The sequence below is a fragment of the Budorcas taxicolor genome, chromosome 6 (genome assembly GCF_023091745.1).
Source record: "Budorcas taxicolor isolate Tak-1 chromosome 6, Takin1.1, whole genome shotgun sequence".
Taxonomy (NCBI): Eukaryota; Metazoa; Chordata; class Mammalia; order Artiodactyla; family Bovidae; genus Budorcas; species Budorcas taxicolor.
In genome coordinates, this window is record NC_068915.1 from 85,132,719 (window position 1) to 85,159,406 (window position 26,688).

Consider the following 26,688-nt stretch of genomic DNA (forward strand, 5'->3'; position numbering starts at 1 on the left):
TGTTATGTTCATAAAGCCTCCAACTAGCATCTCAACTGATTGAACTGAAAGCAATGAATGAAGTAAACCACTACATCGTTAATGGTACCAACTTTTACATGTTTATTTGTTTATCCTCTCTTTTTAAAGAAAAGATTCTTTTAAACCATAATGATAAATCATGTGGCATATTTTTGGAGTGAGAGTTTGAACTTTGACTCAATAAGCTGAGGAATGGACAAGAACCCAAGAGAGTAGGAATCTGTTCAAATCAGTGCCTGGTATAATTCAGATGGATTGCATCAAGGTTTCTAATCCAGTTGTTTAAGAAAAAAAAAAAAAAACTACTCTCTCTTTTTCTTCTTTGAAATTTTACCAAACTTCCCACAACAAAACAGGCAACATTTAGTGACCAGGAATATAACAGTTGCCACACAAGCTAGCAGGAAGCCAATCACATCCAAAGAGTGGTGCTGGTACCAGGTGAGGTCATGGAAGGCTGGTCGAAGGTGTTTGGCTCCTTTGTGACGCATGATAAACTCAATCCAGAAGACTGCTCGTTTCAGGGGCTTCACCGGCGTATCATGGTGAATTCTTGATAACTCCATGGCATTCTCTTTATAGCTAAGGATTAAATATATAGAGAGCCACTTGAAAATTTTCTTAAAGACATGATATACCTAAAATTGTTATACACTATTATAAGTATATTACATAATTATGAATATATTATGTCATAAATGATATCTCCAACAGCACAGAATATACATAAAAGATTTTTTTACTCTTGAGATATTCTAGATATGGTAGTTTATTAACTGAAATTTGTTGGATATTTCACAGTCTCTATAATAATTGGAGGTAGGGGAGAATTTCTAACTGGAAGTAGCATTAAGATTCAGAAAGAAGAATGTAGAATATGTAATTTGAGAATACAGAATTTTTATCTCTTTTGCTGAATGTGGTGCTGGGAACATAATAGTGACAGACACAGCATTTAAGGGGCAGAGCTATGAGAAAATAACTCTTGCTGTACTCCCCTTCCCTCTCCCCAGTTCAGTATTAGTGCTAAAAGAAGCTAGTTTTCAACAGTAGCAGGAAAGATTTCAGTCTGAGATTTTCATGGCCCTGACATTCCAGATGAAAACAAGAAGCTTGATGTGATCCTCTGGGCAAGAAGTAGGGGCTGAGAGTAAGTCGATCGTATGTCAATGCTGCTGCTGCTGCTGCTAAGTCGCTTCAGTCGTGTCTCACTCTGTGTGACCCCATAGACGGCAACCCACCAGGCTCCCCCGTCCCTGGGATTCTCCAGGCAAGAACACTGGAGTGGGTTGCCATTTCCTTCTCCAATGTGTGAAAGTGAAAAGGGAAAGTATGTCAAGGCTACTCTTCTCAATCTGTCCCACCCTCTTTTTCCCCTGCTGAGTCCACAATACCATCCTCTCTACATCTGTGTCTCTATTCCTCCCCTGTAAACAGGGACATCAGTACCATTTTTCCAGATTCTGTATATATGAGTTAATACATTTGTTTTTCTCTTTCTGAGTTCTTTCTCTTTGTAAAATAGGCTCTAGGTTTAGAGTTTTTATGGCTCACTTAGAGGAAGTATTCCTTTGGGTTTGTGAAGGAGATGGAGGAGGAAGGTTATTCTCCCACACTGAAGTGCAATTATCATTGATAGAGCATATAGGACATTAAATTGTAGAAAAATAATGAACTATATGTAGAAAGTTCTGAGAAACAGAATTGTGAGCCAAAATAAAAAAAGTATGCAAAACCCTGTCACCATTTGGTTTAAAAAAAAAAAAAAAAAAAAGACAGGTCTTTCTTAATTACAAGAATTTAATGAATAAATACCTCTAGATATATCTCAGGAAAATGAGGAAAACACAATAGCTCTGAGACACAGAAAAAATAATTGTCAGATAAAAAATTAATAAAAATAAACCATTCAGGAATAGATATACCAAGCATACTGTGCAAAGTTGCTTCAGTTGTATCTAACTCTTGCAATCCCATGGACTGTAGGTCTCCAGGCTCCTCTGTCCATGGAATTCTCTAGGTAAGAATACTGAAGTAGGTGGCCATTTTTTTCTCCAGGAGATCGTCCTGACCTAGGGATCGAACCTCTCCTGCATTGCAGGCAGATTCTTTACCATCTGAGCCACCAGGGAAGTCCCAAAATGTAGCCTGGTCCCATTTTTATACATTTTTTCTTTTCTCTTTATAAATTAGCACAAGGAAATATCTGAAGTAATATTTCTATACTGGTAATAGGTTATAGATACCTGAAGAGAGCTATGTGACTTTTTCAACTTAATTTCTCCGTATTTCTGTCACATTGCCTAAATTCTCTATAGTAGTAATATCTGTAATTTTAAAGACATAATAAATGGCTTCCCAGGTGGCTCAGTGGTGACGAATATGCCTGCCAATGCAGGAGATGTGGGTTGGATCCCTGGGTCAGGAAGATCGCCTGGATTATATAGGTTTTTATATATAAAAACCTCCATTTCCCCTGGAGAAGGAAATGGCAACTCACTCCAGTCTTCTTGCCTGTAGAATCCCACAGACAGAGGAGACTGGTGGACTAAAGTCAATGAGGTTGCAACAGAGCTGACATGACTCAGCACTGAGCATACACATGAACAAAAAATAATATTAGCAAAAGTATGTGTGACTCTTTAAAAATAGTTTATCTGTTTTAAATAAATTTAGCATTTCTTTGAGGATGAAATCTATTCTCCCATAACAATAGGTAAATATTTTCATAGAATTTGAAAAGTATATGGCAATAATTTATTTGATGTTAGATATGTCCTGGTAATTATATAAAAGTATTGAATTAAACTGAATGAAACAATATTCCTTTTAAAATACCAATGTTTCTCAGAAAACTGTATACTTTATACTCACATAGGGTTGTTAATAACTGCCTTCAAAGCGTTAAGCAGATCGGAACTCGTCATTCTCTGCAAGTCTAATTCAACAGCTGCTCCTTTGGCTTTAACACGAGCAACATTACCATACTGATCACCAAACAGGGGGATTCCCACCATAGGGACCCCATGGTAGATAGCTTCATAGACCCCATTGGTTCCACAGTGAGTGATAAAAGCTCTGGTTTGGCGATGACCTTAAAAGAAAAAAAAAAATCAGTATTCTAAATTGAAAGAGTTTTAGAAATAGAAAGCCATAATATCTTTATAAATAATTAATTCAGTTAGGTAGCATCTTCTATGTGATTGTGTACAATGAAGCCATATATAGATTCCTATAGGTGCTAAAGAAAATAGCAATTGATTATTCCAGGCTAAGCAGCAATTAGTGATTCCAGCAAGTGAGTCATTCCATAAACCTCTGAAAAATTTGTGCAGAGTTAAATGATGGAGAGTACCTGCCATTGGACAAGTAATTGGGATGATGATGCTTTAATAAATAGGATCAAGGGATTTAAGAAAAAATGCTTCTGTGAATGGGACATGGGCGGAGAGATATGCAGGGTTTCAATGTGAGAATATTGGCAGCACAGGATAGGAAGATAGACCAAGGCAAGTTCATTAAGTACCTGTTTAAGAAAACAATTGTGCATGTAATTTTATAGTAATCTGGAGCTATTTGTAATATGCTAGATAATGAAATGGTTTACCAGATTTTTTTCCCCCTAAATAGTTACTGCAGGGAACATGCAGAGAGGAGGATGGATACAGAGGAGAAAATGGGTACAGAGAGTTGGGAAGGTGTTGCCATATTCTATACAAAATGTAATGAGAGCCTTATCTAAAGGTACTTTCCTTTACCCTGATCCTGAAGAGGCAGAGATTATATCAGAAGTGGAAGAATTATACAATCCATATTTGTGTTAGAGCTTGAAAAAGATTCTATCCTTGACCAAAGTCTAGTCAGGCTCCTCTGAACTCTCTTCTCAACTAGGTCCTGGTTTGGGGGTTTCTTTTTTCTCTCTGCATTACCTAATTTTAGCAAGCATCCTATGAAGTCAGTTTCCCTAGACTCTTGAAACCTTGATATTTGATCACCTCTCTGATTGTTGATTCATCCTTCACCATCCCCCTATTTGATACCTGATCGCTCTGGCCTGCCTCCAGCAAGAATCTGATTCAGTTGTTTTTGCCAGAATTCCCCCCTTGTCTGTGATGCTTACTCTTATTAATTTTTCATCTAATGACCATCCACTCTTTACTTTATCTATAAATTTTCCACTTTTCTTTTTTGACTCAGATTGAGTCCAATCTCTGATTTGCTGTGAAAGTCTATTGCAGTAGTATTAATCCTGATGGTCTTGGATAAAGTGTTCTTTACAGTCTTTGGGGGCTTCCAGTCTTTTGGGGCTTTTTTTGATAGCTCAGGATTCTTGGTAAACAATATACTTGCAATGCAGGAGACCCTAGTTCAAGCCCTGGGTTGGGAAGATCCCCTAGAGAAGGGAAAGGCTACCCACTCCAGTATTCTGGCCTGGAGAATTCCATGGACTGTATAGTCCATGGGGTATTAAAGAGTTGGACACACACACAAAAAAAATTAATTAAAAAATTTAAAAAAATAAAGAGTTGGACACGACTGAGCAACTTTCACTGCACTTCACTTCAGTTTAGTCTTTAACAAGTGTCATGGATAATTTTTTAACAAACTCCAGAAGAAATGTGAAGAAGCCATCAAGCTTTTTATTTCTTATTTTGAATGCAAATTTTTTGGATTTATTTGTTATTGAGTAATCATTCAGATTATCTCTTATTTTTTCTGTTTGATTTTATTCTCTTTGGTCTTACCCAGAAGATCATTCTGTGGAATCCATTCATATATCCGGGTATCGGCTCCTAAATTTTCTGGTTTCTTTCCTCCATATTTCCACAGAACCTGTTAAGGCAAGTGTCTTTACTTCATTTGAAGATTTTTAGAACCATAACCTGTCAGAAGGAGGCAGTTAACTTAGAATTAATCAGATTTAATGCCTCCAGATATTACACAAGCAATGAGGCCCTAGTGATTAAGTAACGAATGTTTCTAAATCATTGACATTACAATCATATTTTCAAATGCTTACAATAATCCTAATCTATATACTAATAGGTTAATTCTCACTTAAAAGATGAAGGAAAAAAAGACAATCTTTAGCTGAAACAATTATGTATTGGCATTTCTAGGTTATTCTGGTAAAGGGAATTTCACAACAAAATTTTCAGAGGTAAAGGGGATGGATGTTATTTACCTAAGAGCTTGTTAGCACTCTGACCTTTGTTATATGCTTGGCAGTGATATAGAATCGAGTATTGTCTTTATTATAATAAAATACATATAATGATATTTATAATTTTAAGGTATTGTGTGACTAGAACTTACATTAGGCATTATAATCCACAATGTTGTAAAATCATCAGCACCATCAATATCCCAAATGTCTTCATTATCCCTATATAACTCTGTATCATTCAGCAGTAACTCCCTATTCCCTTCACTTCACAACCCCTGGTGACCTCTATTCTATTTTCTGTCTCTGCAGATTTAACTACTCTGGTAATCTAAGTGGAATCATGCATTACTTTCTGACTTAACATTATTTCGCTTAATGTTATGTCTCAGAGTTCGTACATATTGTAACATATCAGCATTTCCTTCTTTTAAAAGGTGGATAATATTTCTTTGTGTGTATATGTCACATTTTATCCAGTCATTTCATGATTGTGAATAATGTTGCTGTGACCACTGGAGTGCAAGTAGCTGTTTGAGCCCATGATTTCAATTCTTTTGGATATATAGCCAGAATTAGAATGACTGGTTTGTATGATATACTCATGTTTAACTTCCTGAGAAAACACAAAATGTTTTCCACAGCCCATGGGCTTCCTTGGTAGCTCAGATGGTAAAGAATCTGCCTGCAATGTGGGAAACCCAGGATAGATCCCTGGATTGGGAAGATCCCCGGGAGAAGGGAATGACAACTCACTCCAGGATTCTTGCCTGGAGAATTCCATGGAAAGAATCTACCCTTCTAATACCACACTGTTAATTTACTGTTGGTTTATAATGTTTCTAATTACAATGTTTGAAAATATGAGTCCTTTCACTTTTTTGTTTTTCAATATTGTTTGTCTATTTGTGGTTCTTGAAATTCCATATGAGGTTGTTAATTGGGTATTTCATTTCTGACAAAAAAGGCTGTTATAGAGTTTTGATAGGCATTTAATAAATCTATAGATTACTTTGGATAGTGCTGACATTTTAACATGCTAAATGTTCCTATCCATGGACACGGGATGACTTTCCATGTATTTAGGCATTCTTTAATTCCTTACAATGATAATGTTTTGTATGTTTTGTAGTTTTCTACATGCAAATATGTAACTTCTTCAGTGAGATTCATTCTTAAGTATTTAAATTGTGTCATTGTTCTTGTAAAGAAAGTTTTAAAATTTCACCGTCAGCGTGTTCATTGATACTGTGTGCATAATAAGCAAAACTGATTTTTGTGTGTGGATCTTGTATTCTACACTTTTGTTAAATTTGGCTTTTAGCCCTAGTAGCTTTTTGTGAGTTCTTGGAGATTTTCTATGTATAAGATCATGTCATCTGCAAATACACATTGTTTTACCTCTCATTCTAATGTGCATGAAAGCCTTTCATTTCTTTTTCTTGTGTCATTTCCACATTGAACTTCTAGTAAAAGTTAAATAGCAGCAGTGCAAGTAGCCATTCTTGTATTTTTCCTGATCTTAGGAGGAAAGCTTCCAGGTTCCATCATTGAGCTTGATACTAGATTTTTTTTTTTTTAATACTCTGTATCATGTTGAGGGTTTTTTTCACTCTTCCTACTTTCTTAAGAATTTTTACCATGAGAGAAATTGGATTTTGTCAGCTTTCTTTAATGTGTAGCTTGTAATGATTGTTTGTTTTGTTTTTTTTTTCCCCCTTGTTATTGAATGTCACCTAACTCTTTAACTGTTTCTTGCATCTTCTGAAAAATGTGTTACTGTAAAAATTACACATTTCCAGTGATGCATAATATGTCTACAAACCAAATAACATTAAATTAATTAACTTTTAAAAAATTGTACAAATTTTAAGGGTTTTCCATTTATAGTTGTCAGAAAGTATTGGCTATGTTCCTGATGTTGTACAATACATCCCCGAGCTTATCTTATACCCAATATTTTGTGCTTCCTACTCCCCTACGCATATATTACCCTTCTGCCCTTCCCCACTGGTAGCCACTATTTTCTTCTCTATAACTGTGAGTATGATCATTACACTCATATCAAGTTATTATACTGATTGATTTACTTTTGCTTAACCATCCTCATATAAAGAAATTAAATACCATTTCATTATGGTGAATACTCTTTTTCAATATTCTACTGGATTTGATCTGCAAATATTTTCTTAAGTATTTTAATATTTACATTTAAAACTGATCATGGTCTATAATTTTATGGTTTGTGATGTCTCTATGTGGCTTTTGTATCAGGGTGAATCTGGTCTCATAGAATTATTTAGTGTTCCCTTAAAATTTTTTGAAAATTTGGAAGTGATTAACTTATTTTATTGTTTAAAAGTCTGGTAGACTTTACTAGTGATGTGATCTCTCCTGGATTTTTCCTCTAGGAGAGATTTTTTATTATAATTTATAATTCAATCTCTTAATTTGATATGTCTGCTGAAATAATCTATTTCTTTTTTTTCTTTTGATCAGACTCACATATATAGAGAAGAAACTAGTAGCTACCAGTGGGGAAGGGAAGAAGGGTAATAATATAAGCCTAAGGGAGTAGGAAGTACAAAATATTGAGTATAAGATAAGCTCAAAAATGTATTGTACAACATGGGGAACACAGCCAATAGTTTGTGGTAACTATAAATAGAAACTAACCCTTAAAATTTGTATAATTTTTTAAAAATTAATTAATTTAATGATTCTTGGGTCATAGACATGCAATTATAGATGATTGGAAATGTGCGATTTTTATACAACACATTTTTCAGAAGGTTCAAAAGACAGTTAAAGAGTTAAATAACATTCAATAAAAATAAAAGAGAAATTTTTAAATTCTTATAATAATATTGCTAATGTCTTTTAAAAAAGAAGTGTATAATTTGACATTTATAGTTTTATGGTGCAAATTTGCATAACACATTTCACTGGGAATATTTCAGGGGTATTTCAGGTGTAATTGAATAGGACATGTTCAACTGTCACATTCTGATTCAACCATTTTGTCAGATTTCTACTAAGACAGTAAAAGCAGATGTGGTAATAAAAATGTAATATTGAGAGTTAGTACTATTATATAAATGAATAATCAAAGTAATTCAATGTTTGCTGTAAAAATAAATTATTATAAATAAGAGGAAAAAATCACCTTAAGTACATTGAGTTTTTCAAGATATTTATCCATGACCTCTAGTTTGTTTAATTTTGTTGTGCAATTTTTATATCACTTTTTCCTCCAGTTTTGTTGTGATATAATTGACATAACAGCACTGTGTATTTGTACAGCATAATGATTCAACTTACATATATTAGGAAATGACTGTCTCAATAAGCTTAGTGAATATCTATCAGCTTATATATGTATAAAATTAAATAGAAAAAAATCCTCAGATGAGAAATCAGGAAGTTATTCTCCTGACAATTTCTGTGTATATCATACAGCAGGGCTTCCCTGGTGGCTCAGAGGTTAAAGCGTCTGCCTGAAATGTGGGAGACCTGGGTTCAGTCCCTGGGTTGGGAAGATTCCCTGGAGAAGGCAATGGCAACCCACTCCAGTATTCTTGCCTGGAGAATCCCATGGATGGAGGAGCCTGGTAGGCTGCAGTCCATGGGGTCACAAAGAGTCAGACACGACTGAGCGACTTCACTTAGTGTTAATTAAGTTTATAATGTATATTGCATCCTGGTATTTATCTTGTAACTGGAAGTTTAAACCTACTAACTACCTTCCTTCTATTGCCCCTTCCCCAATCCCATGTTTCTGGTAACCAAAAATCTGATCTGTTTTTCTATGAATTTCTGTAACTTTTTGTTGTTGTTTTGAAGTAGAATTGACCTATAACACTATGTTAGTTTCTGTTAGACCACATAGTGATTTGATATTTCTATATATTTCAAAGTGATCATCATGATAGATGTAGTTACAACATGTGAAGATATTACACAGTCATTCCCCACACTGTACTTGGCAAAATACATACAAATATATGTAAAATATATGATTATCTTAAGTTGCTGACCTCTTAAGTGCAAATTCATTTTAAGAACCTGTGTTTTTACTCCTCTCACCACACTTATTGCTTTTGATGTCATATTTTAAGTCTTCTTGTTTTGTGTATCCCTAAACTACTTATTATGAGTATACTTAATGGTACTACTTTTGTCTTTTAACCTTCCTTCATGCACTGGAGAAGGAAATGGCAACCCACTCCTGTGTTCTTGCCTGGAGAATCCCAGGGACTGCGGAGCCTGGTGGGCTGCCGTCTATGAGGTCGCACAGAGTCGGACACGACTGAAGCAACTTAGCAGCAGCAGCTAGCCTTATACCTTGCTGATTTACTAGCACTGTGGTATATTTCTCTTCACCAATGAGATTTTTCCTTTTGTAATTTTCACATTTCCAGTTTTGACCTTTTCTTTCTCACTTGAAGAAGTTCCCTTAACATTTCTGTAAACCTGGTTTGGTGGCTCCAATCTCCTTTAGCTTCTGCTTTTTTGCAAAATTTTTGATCCCACCATCAAATCTGACTGAGAACCTTTCTATATAGAGTATTCTTGGTAGTAGGTTTTTCCTTTCATCATTTTAAATATGTCAAGTTACTCCATTCTGGCCTTTACAGTTTCTTCTGAAAAATCAGCTGTTGTCTTAAGGGAGTTTTCTTGTACATAACTTGTTTCTTTTCCCTTGCTGCTTTACATTTTTTTCTTTATCTTTATTTTTTTCCATTTTAATTGCAATGTGTCTTAATGTGGTCCTTTTTAAACTGGTCCTGTTTGAGATTGTCTCTGCTTCCTATGATTGGATGCTTGTTTCCTTTTGCAGGTTAGTAGTTACATCTTCAAATACGTTCTTTGCCCCTTTCTCCCTCTTCTTCAGGTCCCCTATAATACTAATGTAGTGTGCTTGATGCTGTCATGCAGGTCTCTTAAGCTGCCCTCATTTCTTTTACTTTTTTTTATTTCTTTTCAGCTTCAGTGTTTTCCAGTACTTTATCTTTTTGCTCACTGACCTGTTTCTTTACATTATCTGATATACTGTTTTTTCCTTCTAGTGTATTTTTCATGTCAGTTTTTATATTCTTCACCTCTATTTAGTGGTGTTTCATATTTTCTCTTTGTTAAAAATTTCTAACTTCTCACTCTGTTCATCCAATCTTCCCCCAAGTTCTTTGAAAATCTTTACAACCATAATAATTGAACTCTCCATCAGGCAGATTGCCTGCTTCCATTTCACTTAGTTCTTTTTTCTGGAGTTTTATATTGTTGTTCCACTTGACCATATTCTTCTATCACCTTATGACACCTTACTTTCTGTTTTATTTTATGTATCTTATAGTTTGGTTACCTTGCTTGATCTTGGAGAAGAGACCTTTTGTAGGAGATATCCTGTGCATCCAAGCAGTGTACCCTCCTCTGGTTACCTCTTCATTTTTACAAGGCAGACAAGCCAGTGTCTTGTCATTAGCTACTGGGGTGCCGCTATTTGGGCTACTTGCATCCTTCTGTTATGGGTTTGAGGCAGCAGAGAGATGGGCCCCAGGCTGAGCAGTTGAAGTCTGTCCCCTGTAGACCAATAATCCAAGATAAAGATGATACGGGGCAGAGAGGAGCTGAGTTCTGCTCATATAAAGAGACCACAGATTTTTCATTCTTGAGGTCAAGGAGACCTTTTCCATTACACATGTGCAGAAAGTCTTCTTAGGGGTCAAAAAGGAAGGGAGTGCCACCCCATAATAGGTAGTATAAACCTTCCCACAGGCCTCTGAGATGGAATCCATCCTAGCTAAGCGATGCATGTATACACAGGGGAAGACTCTGAGTTATACCAATAAAGACTCAGAGCCAGGTAAAGCAATATCAGCCAGATGAAATTTGGAAAGAAATGATCCATAGAGTGATTTAAGCTACCACAAATCACAACTCTCTCTCTGAACCTGCCCATGTGTGTCTGTTCACACGTACTCTTCTTTTTTCTCCCAATAAACACTTCATTTGTTCCACTAATTTCTGTCTCTTTGTTGAAATTCATTTTTACAAAGCTAAGAAGACAGGGCCTTTTCACTTGCTACTGGCCCTCACAGTCTAATGGCTCAGTACTCTCACTGCCTAGACCTGGTTTCAACATCTGGTTAAGGAATTGACACCCTGCTTCAAGCCACTGCCTGCTAAATTTCCCTGAGATCAGATTGACTGCTGTGAGCCACTGGCTCCTCTGAAAGTAATACCTACTTGCCTTCAAAGTCAGTGCTCTGAGGGGATTAAATTCTGAGCACAGAATACCTAGGCCAAGGAGTCCAGGATTGGGATCAAACCTTTCAGTCTTTGGGAAAGAGGAGAGAAAAAAGTTTGCTTAAAGCTCAACATTCAGAAAACGAAGATCATGGCATCTGGTCCCATCACTTCATAGCAAATAGATGGAGAAACAGTGGCAACAGTGGCAGACTTTATTTTGGGGGCTCCAAAATTACTGCAGATGGTGACTGCAGCTATGAAATTAAAAGATGTTTACTCCTTGGAAGGAAAGTTATGACCAACCTAGACAGCATATTAAAAAGCAGAGACATTACTTTTCCAACAAAGTTCCATCTAATCAAAGTTATAGTTTTTCCAGTGGTCATGTATGGATGTGAGAGTTGGACTATAAAGAAAGCTGAGCACCAAAGAATTGATGCTTTTGAACTGTGGTGTTGGAGAAGACTCTTGAGAGTCCCTTGGACTGCAAGGAGATCCAACCAGTCCATCCTAAAGGAAATCAGTCCTGAGTGTTCATTGGAAGGACTGATGTTGAAGCTGAAACTCCAATACTTTGGCTACATGATGCGAAAAGCTTACTCATTTGAAAAGACCCTGATGCTTGGAAAGATGAAGGCAGGAGGAGAAGGGGATAACAGAGGATGAGATGGTTGGATGGCATCACTGATTCAATGGACATGAGTTTGAATAAACTCTGGGAGTTGGTGATGGACAGGGAGGCCTGGCCTGCTGCAGTCCATGGAGTCACAAGGAGTCGGACACAACTGAGCAACTGAACTGAACTGAGCTGAACATTTGCTGATGCTTTTGACTCATGTCTGATTTAGTACCCCTTCCATGGATTTTTCACTTTAGTTATTGTAACTGTTAGCTCTATAATTTCTTTTTGATTCTTTTAAAAAATGATTTTTTTCTCTTTGCGAGTATCTCCTTTTGCCCCTGTATCATTTTCTTCTCTTTATCATTGTCTTCCTTTGTTTCTTTGTCCATCTTTAGGACAGAGTTTTTAAAGTATTTGTTTATAGTAATTCCAAAATCTAGCATCCCTCAGAAATTGTTTTTCTCAATTTATATTTTTTCTTTTTTTCCCCCTTCATTCCTTTGATTGGGCTATACTTTCATCTAACTTTCTATGTCTTGTGATATTGGTTGAGATGTGTACATTGGATTTTTAAACAAGATTCGAACTCTGGAAATCTGATTTGTCCCTTTGGTAGGGTTTGCTTTGTATATTTGTTTGTTTGACTGTTGAAGCATTTTTCTTTGCCAGGAAACAGCCTGAGGTTAAAGCTTTAGGCCTTCTAAATATTTTATGAACCATTACCTTTTCATAGACCTGCATACAGCTTTCTAAATTCCACTGTGTGAGGTTGTTTTTTGAAGGCCTAATTCAGTGACTTGCTCCCAAGTGGACAAAAATGGGAAATTGGAAAAAATAAGCTTATCCTTTAAAGTTCCTGGAAATTGCATCTTCTAATGAAGGTTGAAATACTGTGATCAACTTTTGTGCCTCACCTCAATTATCACAGGCAGTAGTCAGCAATTAAATTTCAGACACACAGTTTTTGGAGGTTAAAGTCTCTATTGCCTCTCATGGTGCCACAAATCACACCAGGGATACAGGCATGTTGGCTACTGTGAGGCTGGGTGATGACTGAAAGGCCTGAAATTGACTGAAATTAACCACAATTTCCACCCAGCCTTTCCACTGTGAGTTGCAAGTACTTAGGAGTCCTGAGTTCAAATATGGTTACTTCAGATAGCTTTTGCTGAAACAATTTTGTTTATGCAGAGAGTGAGGTCTTGGTGCTTCAGATTCTGCCCTGGTTTAACCCCTAAGCATTGTATATTTTAATACAATTTAATATTCTTATGAAGATGCTTTTTTACATTAAATATTTAGAAGATATTACTTCCACAAAACAATTTTTGAAAGTAATTTGGCTATTGTGAGCATTTGTAACTTAACATTACAGGTAATTCTCTGTTTTCACTAAAGCTAGGGGGAAAAATGTCTTTGGGAGCTTAAGAAGAATATTATCCAGTTATAACCTAGAATAGTATCAATAAAAATTATAATTTAGGGTAACATCATAGAGTGAACTAGATAAATCTTTATTGTATTAATGTTATTAAAGTTTTCAATTATGTAAATAGAAGAATCATTGCTTAGGAGTATTCCAAGAATCTATGTTGTTACTTCAAGGTTCAACCAGGTCCTGATTGACCCAAATCCATTAATTATAAGAAAATATAGTCAAAGGCATCCTGTGAATCAAGACTACAATTTAAAATATTATAGCCTTTAAAATATTTAAATAAATATTTTAAAATATTCAAAATAAATATTCAAAATATTTAAACCAAATATTATTTTATTCTCAATCATGGCAATTGTAACTTGTATATATGCCTCATATTAAAACAAAACAATATAAACAACAAAACAATGTTAGATTACATGGAAGGCTTAAAATCTAAGCACAAAGCTAACAGTAGTGAATGATTCAGTATTAGCTCATTGTTTAAGGAAAATTCTGCAATATGTTTTCCTGCTAGCAATGCCGGGACAGCAATTACATATGTCACTTTCACAGCTAATACTTTTTTAATATCTCAGTTAAATTGACAATAACAGTACCAATAACTACTACATTTTAAAGCACACTTTTTAATTAAAGAGTTTTTCCTAGATTCTAAAATAGCTGCCCCTCCCTCAAAAAATATAAATATCTGACCTTTTGTGGAAGCTGGGCAAGGGCTGATGCAATCATTTTAGACTTTTCTTCTGTGAGGTTTTTGACCATTGATCCCAGAGTAAACACCACGACTCCATTTTTTCCAGAACTTTGAATAAACTCTTCGAACTCCTGTAGAGAAAACAGTCTTTGTTATGTGAGAGTTTAGAGTCATGAGTCACATACTTTTCTCAATGTGCCTGAACTAAGAATGATTCTATTTTTTTCATGTTAACCATTTCAGAGTACAGAATATGACCTGAAATCATTGGTTAATAGGCAAATTAAAAGTGATTTAAATTGGAGGTTCCCTTTTAGCACATTAGAGATGTGTGTGTGTATGTCTTTACAAATTATTGACTATATGTATCTTTTGCCATTGCTGAGCTCTTTACTTGTATCATTTGACTCTGATACATGGTGACTAAAGTAATATGTATACATTTGAAGATGAGAATGCTATCTCAGAAAGGTTAAGTAATTTGTCCAAGGCTATAGAGCTTCCCTGGTAGCTCAGTTGGTAAAGAATCCTCCTCCATTACAGGAGACCCCAGTTCCACTCCTGGGTGGGAAGATATGCTGGAGAAGGGATAGGCTACCCACTCCTGTATTCTTGAGCTTCTCAGGTGGCTCAGACTGTAAAGAATCCGCCTGCAATGCGGGAAGGCTGGGTTTGGTCCCTGGGTTGGTAAGATCTTCTTGAGAAGGTAACAGTTACTCATTCCAGTATTCTGGCCTGGAGAATTCCTTGGACAGAGGAGCCTGACAGCCTACAGTCCATGGGGTCCCAAAGAGTTGGACACAACTGAGTGACTTTCACTTTCACACAGCTGTAGGGGTTAGCCAAATTTCTAAGTTACTTCAGCACGGTTAAATATGCCATTTTACTTTGAATGTGATGCTATATGTGTCTATTATATTACTGTCATTCTCAAGTACTTCTGCATTACTTGTCCAGTCAGGAAGTTATATAGCCATCTCATTTCTAAATGTGCTGTGGAACCTTCTACCAAGAGAAAAAATAGGCAATATAAAACAAAACTGAAATTTAGAAAACAGAACAAAGTAACTGTACCAAAAATATGTCATTATATTGACTGTGCTTCAATAGAAAATGAAAGATAAATCTTATTAGCATCCATGGCTAAATAATGAGGTGAAGCACCAGAACTACTTAAGAATCAAATGTTATTCATTTGGACCATTGTGGAGAGGGTGCTAAAAGGTAATAAAGAGAACTGAATATAGCCATTGGCTTACTCATCACTTACCATTGTACATGCACTAACTCTGAAACAGCCCACAAAAGGTGTTATTGTTCATGAAAAGGTTCAAGTTTCACCAGGTTCTCCATCATATTCCTTTCTATTAGAGCCTCAAACCTCGTGACTGCTTTACTCTTCACCCTCTTTATGCCTTACTTTGCACATTTGCATTGACTCTTGTAGCTGTATATAACATGTTGATTTAGCGTCCTTTGTTGTCTAATTTTTTTTAATTAGGGATATTACTGGACCAACATTCAATTCAGTTCAGTTCAGTCGCTCAGTCGTGTCCGACTCTTTGCGACCCCATGAATCGCAGCACGCCAGGCCTCCCTGTCCATCATCAACTCCCGGAGTTCACTCAGATTCATGTTCATCGAGTTAGTGATGCCATCCAGCCATCTCATCCTCTGTTGTTCCCTTCTCCTCCTGCCCCCAATCCTTCCCAGCATCAAAGTCTTAGCAATACAAATTATTCAAAAAATTCAATGTTATGAAAATGCTTGCTACATTGAAGAATCCTACTGATATCATAGATTTAAGAATCTTTGTTTTTTTTCATATGTGTGAGAGCATGTCATTATGTGACTGCCAAGATGTGATTGTGCTTTTGTAGTGTCCCCAGGACCCTAGTGTTCTCTGGTGGGTGGAGATGGGGAGATAGATGCACTGGAAAATCTACAAAGCTCTTAACGCTTTCTGGACCCCCTGCAAAAAATAACAGATTGATTCTTGATGCCACATTATTGATAAATAAATACTTAAATACACACATTACATATACATATACATACACATTAAACATTACACATACATATACATACACATTAAACATTACACATACATATGTGTTATTGGTCAATACTAAGAAAATAGAAGAATTCTTCATATTTTTGAGCTATTAAATATATCTAATATGTTTATAAGCAAGCCTCACACTATTCCAACATTTTATTTCTAGGATTTTAGAACTGAATGTTTACAAGGCATAGATCTTTTATTAAAAATAATGAAAAAAAACTCAGAGTACTTAAAGGATTACTTTCTGAGCTGAAAAAATGGCTTATGACAATGTAGAATGGATATCCAACATCATCTATCTTTTCAAAATATTGAACATTGTGCTTTAAGATTTTGCTGTGAATGTAAATATCTCTAAAAATAGTTTATTAATTTAAAAAACTTCATAAATACTTAATTGACCTGTCTCCTGTGATTAAAACAGTGTGTTTAATAGCTGCTTGCTAGATACTACATTGTACCTCATTCAGCATACACACACATGAATTGACCATTTCCCCTCAAAATTGCTCCTTTCTCCTTCTTCACCTAGTAAATGACAATATTCTATACTAAATTCCCATACAATATAGTAAATACAAAGGTATGACATATACAAGAAATAAAAAGTTAAGGATTAATTCTGAAACTGTCACTCTGAACTGCCACCTCCAGGCTATCTGAAAATCTGACTTTCTTTGTAAATATTCACCAAATCTTTCCATTTATGCTCAAAATTATTATCATATTTCAGTTTGAATTTCTATAAAGTCTTTCTGAAACTATTGCACCTATTTCTCAGCCCATTCTATCTCAGCCTATTTAAATTGTACTCCATTCCAAATAATTCAATAACCAAAATATATGAAGTGGTAAGCTGTATCGCATGATTGCTTAGAACTTATACATTGATCTGTCATTGATATTAAATTTGAGGTGAAGAGTACTTGTACTATGCTGCGCTTAGCTGCTCAGTCGTGTCTGATTCTTTGCGACCCCGTGAACTGTAGCCCACCAGGCTCCTCCAATCCATGGGGATTTTCCAGACAAGAATACTGGGATGGGTTGCCATGCCTTCCTCAAGGGGATCTTCCCTACCCTGGGATCGAATGCAGGTCTCCTCCACTCCAGGTGGATTCTTTACTTTCTGAGCCAGCAGGGAAGCTCAAAGACGACTTAGTATTGCTCATTTGCTTTTTTCATAATTTATCCTATGATCATCTTTCCAGGCTAATTTCTTTCCTCTATTTAAACCAAACAAATAATTACTTTAAGTTCTGCCAGGATTTCGGGTGAGCCATCACACCTATATTTGATGTTTTCTCAAAGTATCGTAATTTCTCTACTATGTCCATTTCTTAGACGAGGTTATGCTGAATAACTTGCAACAAAAATCTCAGTGTCTTGGGGTTTTCCTGCTGTTCCAGTGATGAAGACTCTGCTTTCCAAGGTAGGGGATGCCTGTGTAATCTTGGTCAGGGAACAAAGATCCCATATGCTGCAGGAGAATGGCCAAAAATAAGTAAATAAAAGGCTCAAGAATATTAGTGTCTTAAAGCAACAGCTTCTTTCTTTTACCATATATCTATTATTCCATGTATTTTTAATCAAGATTCAGATTGACACACACCGTTCACATCACAAAGGGAAAGAGAACTCTGGAGTAAGTGCATCTGACAATTAAGAGTTGGATATAGAAGTTCTACATGCCTCTTCAGCTCATACTCATTGCCCTGAGACTATTGGACAATTTCACTAAACTCAGGGGCTGGGAATTTTATTTTAGCTAAACATCTGGCATATTTGGTTAGCATCAGTAATGATTACCACAATGACGTAGAAAATCTGGTGGCATAAAAGTCTAATGTGGATAAGTCCCATTAATTCTTGTGTCTAGGCTTTCAGTTTGAATATCAAATACTAGAAATAATAAACTACAGATCATTCCAGGAGGTAAATACTGAGAAAGGCAAAAAGAAACACATTTAATTACCTTAGGCAAGGGTTTTGCAGGCTTGCAGTGCAATCCTCCAACAAATTCAAAGTTAGGTAAGTAAGGGTGAGGAAATTCAAAATCCCAGCTTGTTCGAATCAACCACATTTCAGCTTTTCCCATAGTCTCACATAATTTGGTAGATTTTCCTGAACAAAAATGAAAGATGATAGAGGGAAAATTATTTGATATGCTAGGTGGGACATGTTTTACCATCAAATTTCCTATGCAAAATCTTTAAAGAACCAATATTAGTTCTATGCAAACCAAGAGAAATCAATAGGCTTTTCCCCCTCCAAGAGTACAAAATACTGAGACTAGGAAGAACCAAACACAGAATTAAGTATGGAATAACCAAAGATCTTCTGCTTTATCTCTACCAACAAAATCTTTCAGCTTGAGCTACACCTGAGCCCTACTCCATGCTCAGAATCAGCAGGTGCTCTTAGCAATGAACAAGAAACAGCCAGTGATCCTCAGCCTACTGTGGTACAGTCTCCTCCTCTTCTGGAATTCCAGTGCTTCCCTAGTGGCTCATAGGTTAAAGCATCTGCCTGGAATGCAGGAGACCCAGGTTTGATCACTGCGTCAGGAAGATCCCCTGGAGAAGGAAATGGCAACCCACTCCAGTACTCTTGCATGGAGAATCCCATGGAGGGAACAGCCTGGTGGGCTACAGTCCATGGGGTCGCAAAGAGTCGGACATGATTGAGCGAATTCACTTCATTGCTCCAAAAGCTTCTGATAGCTTTAAAACTAAGCAGCTTTTTAAATTGAACCACTGTTTTCTTTTCTGGTATTGGAAATCTCCTGTTACTACTAAGTATATCCTATCCAGAATGGAAATCTTATAATAAAAATCTTAAAGTGATTATCTCCTTTACAAAATTAGTTTCACAAAACTTTGTCCTCTTTGGTGAAGATAGAGCACTACATCATAATCTGGTGGCAAAATATTTGCTATTTTGACCTACTACCTGACAAAAGCATCCCCTTTCAAAAGAAATGGAAAGCATGCGAATATTAACATAATAGCAGCTCAAATTACTGACTCTGAATTAAATCACGTTTTTTAGTTTGGAGCAAAAGTTTCATTTCTGAATTTATATAATTACTGTGGTATAAAGAACCTTATTCAGAGTGTCAGTGTTCTTTTGAAATATGTACTCCTGCTGCTGCTGTTGCTAAGTCGCTTCAGTCGTGTCCGACTCTGTGCCACCCCATAGACGGCAGCCCACCAGGCTCCCCCATCCCTGGGATTTTCCAGGCAAGAACACTGGAGTGGGTTGCCATTTCCTTCTCCAATGCGTGAAAATGAAAAGTGAAAGTGAAGTTGCTCAGTCGTGTCTGACTCTTAGTGACCCCATGGACTGCAGCCCACCAGGCTCCTCCGTCCATGGGATTTTCCAAGCAAGAGGGGAGTGGGTCACCATTGCCTTCTCCAATATGTATTCCACATCACCAATAAAAAGAAACTATAGCTATCTGGATTCTCACCACATGATTTTTTTAAAAAATATTTTCCTTGATATTCTAAGAGTGCTGAAGTTTTGATTAGAAAATATGAGGGATTTTTTAATTGTCAGGGAAACCTATCTGCTTAAGAGATCACAAGCAAATCTCAGTAATTTAGGGGTCTGATTCTGGTAATGTCCAAGGTATTCAAATTCCAGTTTCAGATCTAATATAGACCTCATATTTGAGCCTTAAGGGTCAGCTATGGGTATAATTTTATTTTCTTTCTGAAATGCTTTGCTCCTCTGCTCTTTTAATGATGATTTTATTGACATACAATTTACCCCATACAGTTCTTCCTTTTAAATACACTATGTGGTCTTTTATGCTACCTTCTTTTATTTAGCAAGTTTTCAAGATTAATTCCTAAGGTCATATGTATCAGTACTTCAAGAATTTTTATTTCTGAATAATACTTTTATACAGATATACTTCATTTTTTTAATCCATTCAGTAATTGTTGAATATTTGTGTTGTTTTCATATTTGGCTCTATGAAAATGTGGTTATGAACATTAAGGTATGTAGTTTGTGTGGATAAATGCATTCATTTTTCTTTGTTATAAGCCTATGAGTAGAATTATGGGGTCATATCATTGATTCGCCTTCCTTTGTTATCCAAATAGCATCTTTTTTAGTTAAAATCTGCACTCTTTTGTTATTAATCTAATGTGCTTCAAGCATCTTATTGAAAGGAAGACAATATTGTACAAAAACTATAATTGATCTGAATAAAGATTGTGAGCCAATATCTCAAATTTGGAAAGCCATTTCCTAAAGTTCCAAAGCAATGCCACTTTTTGTATTATGATGTTGCATTTGTTGGGTACTGGACAAGTCAAAGGTTATTTATATCTTTAGAAAAATGTATCTACATTCTATATTGCTATTTGTTAGTGATTTACTGCAGATTTTTGTTTTTAGATACTGTGAAGTTAAATGTTAACTTGCATATTTCTATTTAGGAGAAAAAATCATCTCCTAAATTATGATTTTATTGCCTTATTAGACATTGGCTATTTTTGTATCTAACCTAATAGTATTATCCTAACATTCTTTTTCCTCCAAAACTGTTTATAAATAGTTCCTCAAAATATTTTGAAGCAGATGTCATTTTACTTGTTTCCTCATCAACTATTAGAACATATTCATACATAATAAAGTTAATAATTACATAAATTATATTTTAAATTTGAAAAAATATGCTTAGAATTCATTATATAATGGAGATTATAAATTGATCCTGAATGGCAGGCTATATCTAATAGTATTTTTAAATTTATAAGTAGAATAAATGTTTTCCTTTTATGACTTTTTTCTTTTTTTTCAGATTATTGATATAGTCCCCAAAGAATATTTCAGGTGCCAAAGAGCTAGGAAAGAATCAGAGACAAGAGTTATGTCCTATCACTAACTTCACACTAAAATATGTTCCTAAGCTGAGTATCAAACTGCTGGAACTAGGAGTACACAAAAATCTTAGATCCAGCTGTAGGTCAGTCACTTCTTGATCCACAGTTCAGAAAATGTCACCAGGATGAGATATCAATGACCTTTTCTCAGTTTTGCCTTTTGTACCTCGTACTTTGGACAAACGATGGGTGCAACAGTTTCTGCCTATTTTTAGGGTCAAGTCTAGAGAAATAAACACCTGTTTCTGTCACAAAATGCCTAGAAACTGTCTCAGTGTTACATGTCTACCTGGATTAGGTTTTATGCCTTGTTGAACACACAACTTATTCCTGAGCAGAATACTTCATTAGAAACACTCACATTGTGTCTGAATTGTTGAATAAATGATTTCTCATAGAAATTTAAATGTGCTGAAAATAAGGAAAATGAAAAGATCTATATTAAACAAAAGATTACAAATACAAAGGAAAATTTTTAAATTTAGTAATAAACTAATCATTTAGTAATGACATATTATTAGAGATATTTCTGTCCAAAATAGTAAAAAAAAAAAAAAGCAACTTTAAAATGTATATAAAACTAAAACTGACTCCTAAAAGCCAAAGCAACCTGCAGGCATAACATTTCTGATTTCAGGCAATATTGTAAACTATAGTGATCACAGCCATATGGTATAGGCATAAAAACAGGCACATGAACCAGTGGAACAGAATCAAAAGCTACAAAATAAGTCCATACATATATGATCAACTAATATTTCACAAGGGAGCCAAAAATATTCAATGAGAAAAGATCATCTTTTAAATAATTCTTCCTGGGAAAAAAAGAAAAAGGATATTCAAATGAAAAAAATGAAACTAGACTCCAATCTTACTCCACTACAAAATTAACTGGAAATGGATTAAAGATTTCAATGTAAGGTCTGAAACCATAGAGTTCCTAGAAGAAAACATGGCAGAAACTTTTCTTGATATGAGTCTTGACAGTGATTTTTTAAACATGATACCAAAAGCATAAGCAACAAAATTAAAAATAAGCAAATGGGACTACTTCAAACTACAAAGACTATGAACAGCAAAATAAATGATCAACAAAATGGAAAGGCAACCTATAAAACTAGGGACAATATTTTCAAACCATATATCTGATACAAGATTGCCATTCAAAATGTCTAAAGAACTCATACAACTCAGTACAAAAATAAAAAACAAATAATTTAATGTAAAAGTGGGCATGTGTGCATGCATGCTAAATCACTTCAGTCGTGTCCAACTCTTTGTGATCCCATGGACTGTGTAGCCCACCAGGTTTCTCTGTCCATGGGATTCTTCAGGCAAGAATACTGGAGTGGGTTGCCATGCCTTTCTCCAGTAAAAATGAGCAAAGAACCTGAATAGACATTTTTCCAAAGAAGATATTCAAATGGCTAACAAGTACATAAATGGGTGCTCCCCATTGTTAATCAGGGAAATGCAAATTAAAGCCACAATGAGATATCACCTCATGCCTGTTAATATGGCTATCATGAAAAGACAGGAGATAACTAATGCTGGAGAGGATATGGAGAGAAGGAGCCCTGGTGCATTGTTGGTAGGAATGAAAACTGGTGCAAAACTCTGGAAAACAGTATGCAGGTCCATCAAAAAATAAAATGATAAAACTACTACCACCTCCCATGTTCACTGCAGTGTTGTAGCATTGTTTACGGTAGCCAAAATATGGAAAAATTCTGAATGTTTTTCAGTGGGTGAATAGATAAAGAAAATATGATTATATATACCATGAAATAGTATTAAATCATGAGAAAAAAAAAGACAACCTGTCATTTGCCTCAATATGAATGGAACTTGAGGAAATCATGGTAAGAGAAGTCAGAGAGGTAAAGACAAAAACTATGTGAAATCACTTAAATGTGGAATATTAAAAACACACACACACAAAACAAAAAAGAAAATGAACTCATAGAAGCCGAGAATAGATTGTTGGTTGTCAAATGCCAGGATTGGAAAGTGGGTACAATAGGTAGGTGAAGGTGGTGAAAGGGTACAAGGTTTCACTTATAAGACAAGTACGTCCTGGGGATATGATGTACAGCATGTTGACTATATTTAGCAATACTGTATTGTATATATGAAATGAGTTAAGGGAGTAGATCTTAAAAGTTCTCATCTCAAAATTAAAAAGTTGTAACTATGTGAGGTGATGACCATTAACTAGAGATCTTGTGGTGATCACTTCACAATATGTATAAATACAAAATTATTACATTGTATGCCTGTGATAAAAAAAATTAATTTGAAGCAAGGCAAAAAAAAAGTTTTTCTCTGCCATTTGAGTCACTCACTACCTTCCTCTTTAGCGTATATTGCATATCTATATTCCACATTAACTAGGTCTCTTTAGAAGACACAGGAATACCAACTCATCAAACAAACAAACGGACAAAACAATTTCCTTTTGCTAGCAAGGTAACTCTTTAGGAGAAAACATTTCTTCCTTAATCCTATAAAGTATCATAATGACCCACCACTTGCTTTGGCCTATGTAAGTTGCCGGCATTACTCTGATACATAAAGTTTTGATGTATAACCCTCCATCTCAAAAACTCATATAACTGTGCTTTGACCTCTAATGTGAGGACTTTTTTCAGAACTTTCTAAAAAACTGTCTCCCAGGTTATAATCTTAAAGTTGGCTCAATTGCAATTTGCAATTTTTTCTACAGATTGATAATATTTTGCTGACACCTAAAATTAATACAAAGTAACATGTCAATTATATCTTAAAAAATCTAACTGAATAATGCAAGCAGAAATGGCTGATAGGGCCCACATGGGGTCTCATTGATAAGATGGCTCGTTATTTGTGGTGTAGCTATTAAACCATCAACCCCCATAACAGAGACCTGAGAGACCTTGGTTTTTCCAGAGTAGGCAGGCATAGCAGAGTAAGTGGCCCCTGTGTTAATGAGAAAGGAGATAGCTTACCTGCCACTGTAAGAGTTACCCTGGGCTCCATAGAGGTGATGAGAGTTGGGGCCTGGAGCCCTGGGTACCTTCAGACTTCAGTGGCAAGTCTGAGGCAAGTCTGAGGAGGCTAGGCAGAGTTGGGTCAGAGGACTCCTGCTCTGGACCAAGAGGGGATTTCTGGATCCCTGAAGGCGGATTTGGGCAGTCGACCTTCCAATGTCCCTTTATGCCACAGCTGGGATATGGACCTAGAGGGCGCCTTGGCTTTAGGCATGAGTGGGCCCAGTGGCCTTCTTTGCCACATTTGAAGCAGGGACCAGTTGGCTTCCTTTTTTTGTTGGTTGATGGAGGCTTGGAGCCATGTAGAGCAGTGGCTAAAAGGTGGTATTTCACTCACCCTTGTAACCGATGGATGAAATGTGGACTGGTGTGTGGATGTCAGTCCAGCAAGGCGAGTGGAGAGTCCCGTCCCAGAGCTCATCTCAGTTTCTCGGCACGGTCCAAGGGAGGGGACCACCGGATGTGGGCTTGTGAGAGGAGCCCACCCAGGATCTTCCCTCCTGAGTTTCGGCACCAAAATATAACGCAAGTGCAGGGAAAAAGAGAGTGAGCCAGGCAGTCAGACAAGAAAAGGGAAATTTATTAGAGGGAAAAGAGAGGGTGACTGGCTCTTAAGGAGAACCAACATTCTCCCTTTCTGATGGAATCCTCATACCCCACCAAAGGAAACTTCTCTGAAGGGATGGTCACATAGCTGGAGGTCTGGAATCTGGTGGTCTCACAGCTTAGAGAAGATAGGCGCCAGTGAGATAACCGGATGTCATTTGGGCAATTTGGTCAATCTCACTGTGCTTTATTCTGTGTTTGTGAGGTCGACATAAGGAGCCACCTTATCAATGAGACCCCATGTGGGCCCTATCAATGGCTTTCTAAAAAGATCTTCTGCAAAATCCTCCTTAACACAATTACATAAACTTTTTTAAAAAAAAAATAAGCATATCGGTTATGCAAAAGGAAAAATGAAAGCATAAAAGGACTTGCTGAAACGGATAAAATCTTTGAGCTCAGGATCAAAGCTCAATAGCTCACTTCTAATCCAATTATGAATGGAACAGCAACAATAAGGCAACAATAAAATACACTTAAAAGTCTAGTTAGAGAAAAACATTTCTTGTTTCTTTCTCTTTTGGAAGGCAAAGAGCAGATGAAACCCATGTATGTTTATTTATTTTCCAGTTTCTTACTCATCACGTTACAAGCCTGGGAATCAGCAAACCAAGCCTTCAGAGGATGCAAACAGAAGGCCTGAGAATCAGCAGATTAATCAGAAAGAAAAAGGAAGGTATAGTGCCCTATTCTAGGGGATCTTCCTGACCCAGGGATCATCAAACCCCTGTCTCTTATGTTTCCTGCATTGGCAGACAGATTCTTTACTTCTAGCACCACCTAGGAAACCAGCATATACAAGGAGAAGTAAGCAAGAGAGAAGTAGCCCAAGGTTATGGAACTTAAAGGTTATGGAATTGTCAGATTTGGGTTTTGTACATATCCTGAAAAAAAAAAATTAGCAGCATTGAATAGGATTTATGGATAAATATAGAGAATACTTGTTCTCTGATAAATGTTTAGTACTCAATAATCTAAAAACAAAAAAGGAAAAGTTTAAGAAAAGAATACAGAAAGATAAAGAATTGTTATTATTGTTGTTATTCAAAACAGTTAAGGAAACATGAGCTTGAGTATCACTCAAAGAAAAGCTTTTTTAAGTTTTCATACAGTCAGATAAACATTGACATTTTCCATATGAAATAAGAATATTATTACATGCAAATATCTCTTACCTAAAACCTTGCTGTAATATTCATCCCATTCTGGAAATACAAAATATGAATACATCAGCTCATTCACTGTATACGATACCCAGTTCTCCAGCCTCTGTGTAAAAGTCATGCTGTCTGTCAGTCCTGATATGGTGCCAGGAACATATGAAGAAGGCATAGGAAGCCCAGCGCACAATCTCTCAAAGACATTTCCATAGGAAAACCGAAAGGAGTATATAAATGGAATATTGAGAAGCTCAGCCACTAATTCCCCACAGAAGCTTAAAGGGTCAGCAATACAGATATCAAACTTAGCTGCCTGAAGCCTGGTGAGCAACTCCTTGTTTGTGACAACACTGTCACAAATGCTTCTGATTGTTGCTAAAAACTTTTTTAACATTTTTGTCAGTTGTACTTGCCTCTCCCACCATGAAACTTTCGGCAGTTCAAAAGAAAGTGTGTAGAGATTAGCATTGAATTCTTCCATGAAACTTTCTTTACTTATTGGAATTTGAAGAATCTCCACGTTAAAGGGAATCTGGGTATGATCAAGCAGAGAACTTGTTGAAGGTACAAGGACAGTTATCTCATGCCCACCACGGTGGAGTTCATCCAGAATAACCTTTAAATTAATCCAGTGACTAAAATCCATGGGCCATACAAGTATCTTTCCGGTCCTTCCAGAGTCAAAGAACCATAGATGCAGCATGAAAAGGACATAGAAGCCTTTCACAGTCTTCAT

General features: G+C 36.1%; 1 protein-coding gene across 1 annotated transcript; it reads right to left on the reverse strand.

The window, feature by feature from the left end:
* Window positions 1-323: 323 nt before the first annotated feature.
* LOC128049381 (UDP-glucuronosyltransferase 2C1-like) lies at window positions 324-26,688 on the reverse strand. The gene is made up of 6 exons (XM_052641582.1): window positions 25,968-26,688; window positions 18,232-18,380; window positions 14,194-14,325; window positions 4,767-4,854; window positions 2,896-3,115; window positions 324-603 (listed from the first exon to the last, which is right to left on the reverse strand). The coding sequence occupies exons 1-6, from the start codon at window positions 26,686-26,688 to the stop codon at window positions 324-326; spliced, it is 1,590 nt and encodes a 529-aa protein (XP_052497542.1).

Excerpts from the sequence above, each read along its gene's own strand:
- LOC128049381 (XM_052641582.1), bottom strand. The coding sequence starts at position 26,688 with ATGAAGACTGTGAAAGGCTTCTATGTCCTTTTCATGCTGCATCTATGG. Across the intron at positions 4,855-14,193 it reads TTGCCCAGCTTCCACAAAAG|GTTCTGTGGAAATATGGAGG; the intron begins GTCAGATATTTA and ends TTGCCTTAACAG. Across the intron at positions 3,116-4,766 it reads TCCACAGAATGATCTTCTGG|GTCATCGCCAAACCAGAGCT; the intron begins GTAAGACCAAAG and ends TTTTCTTTTAAG.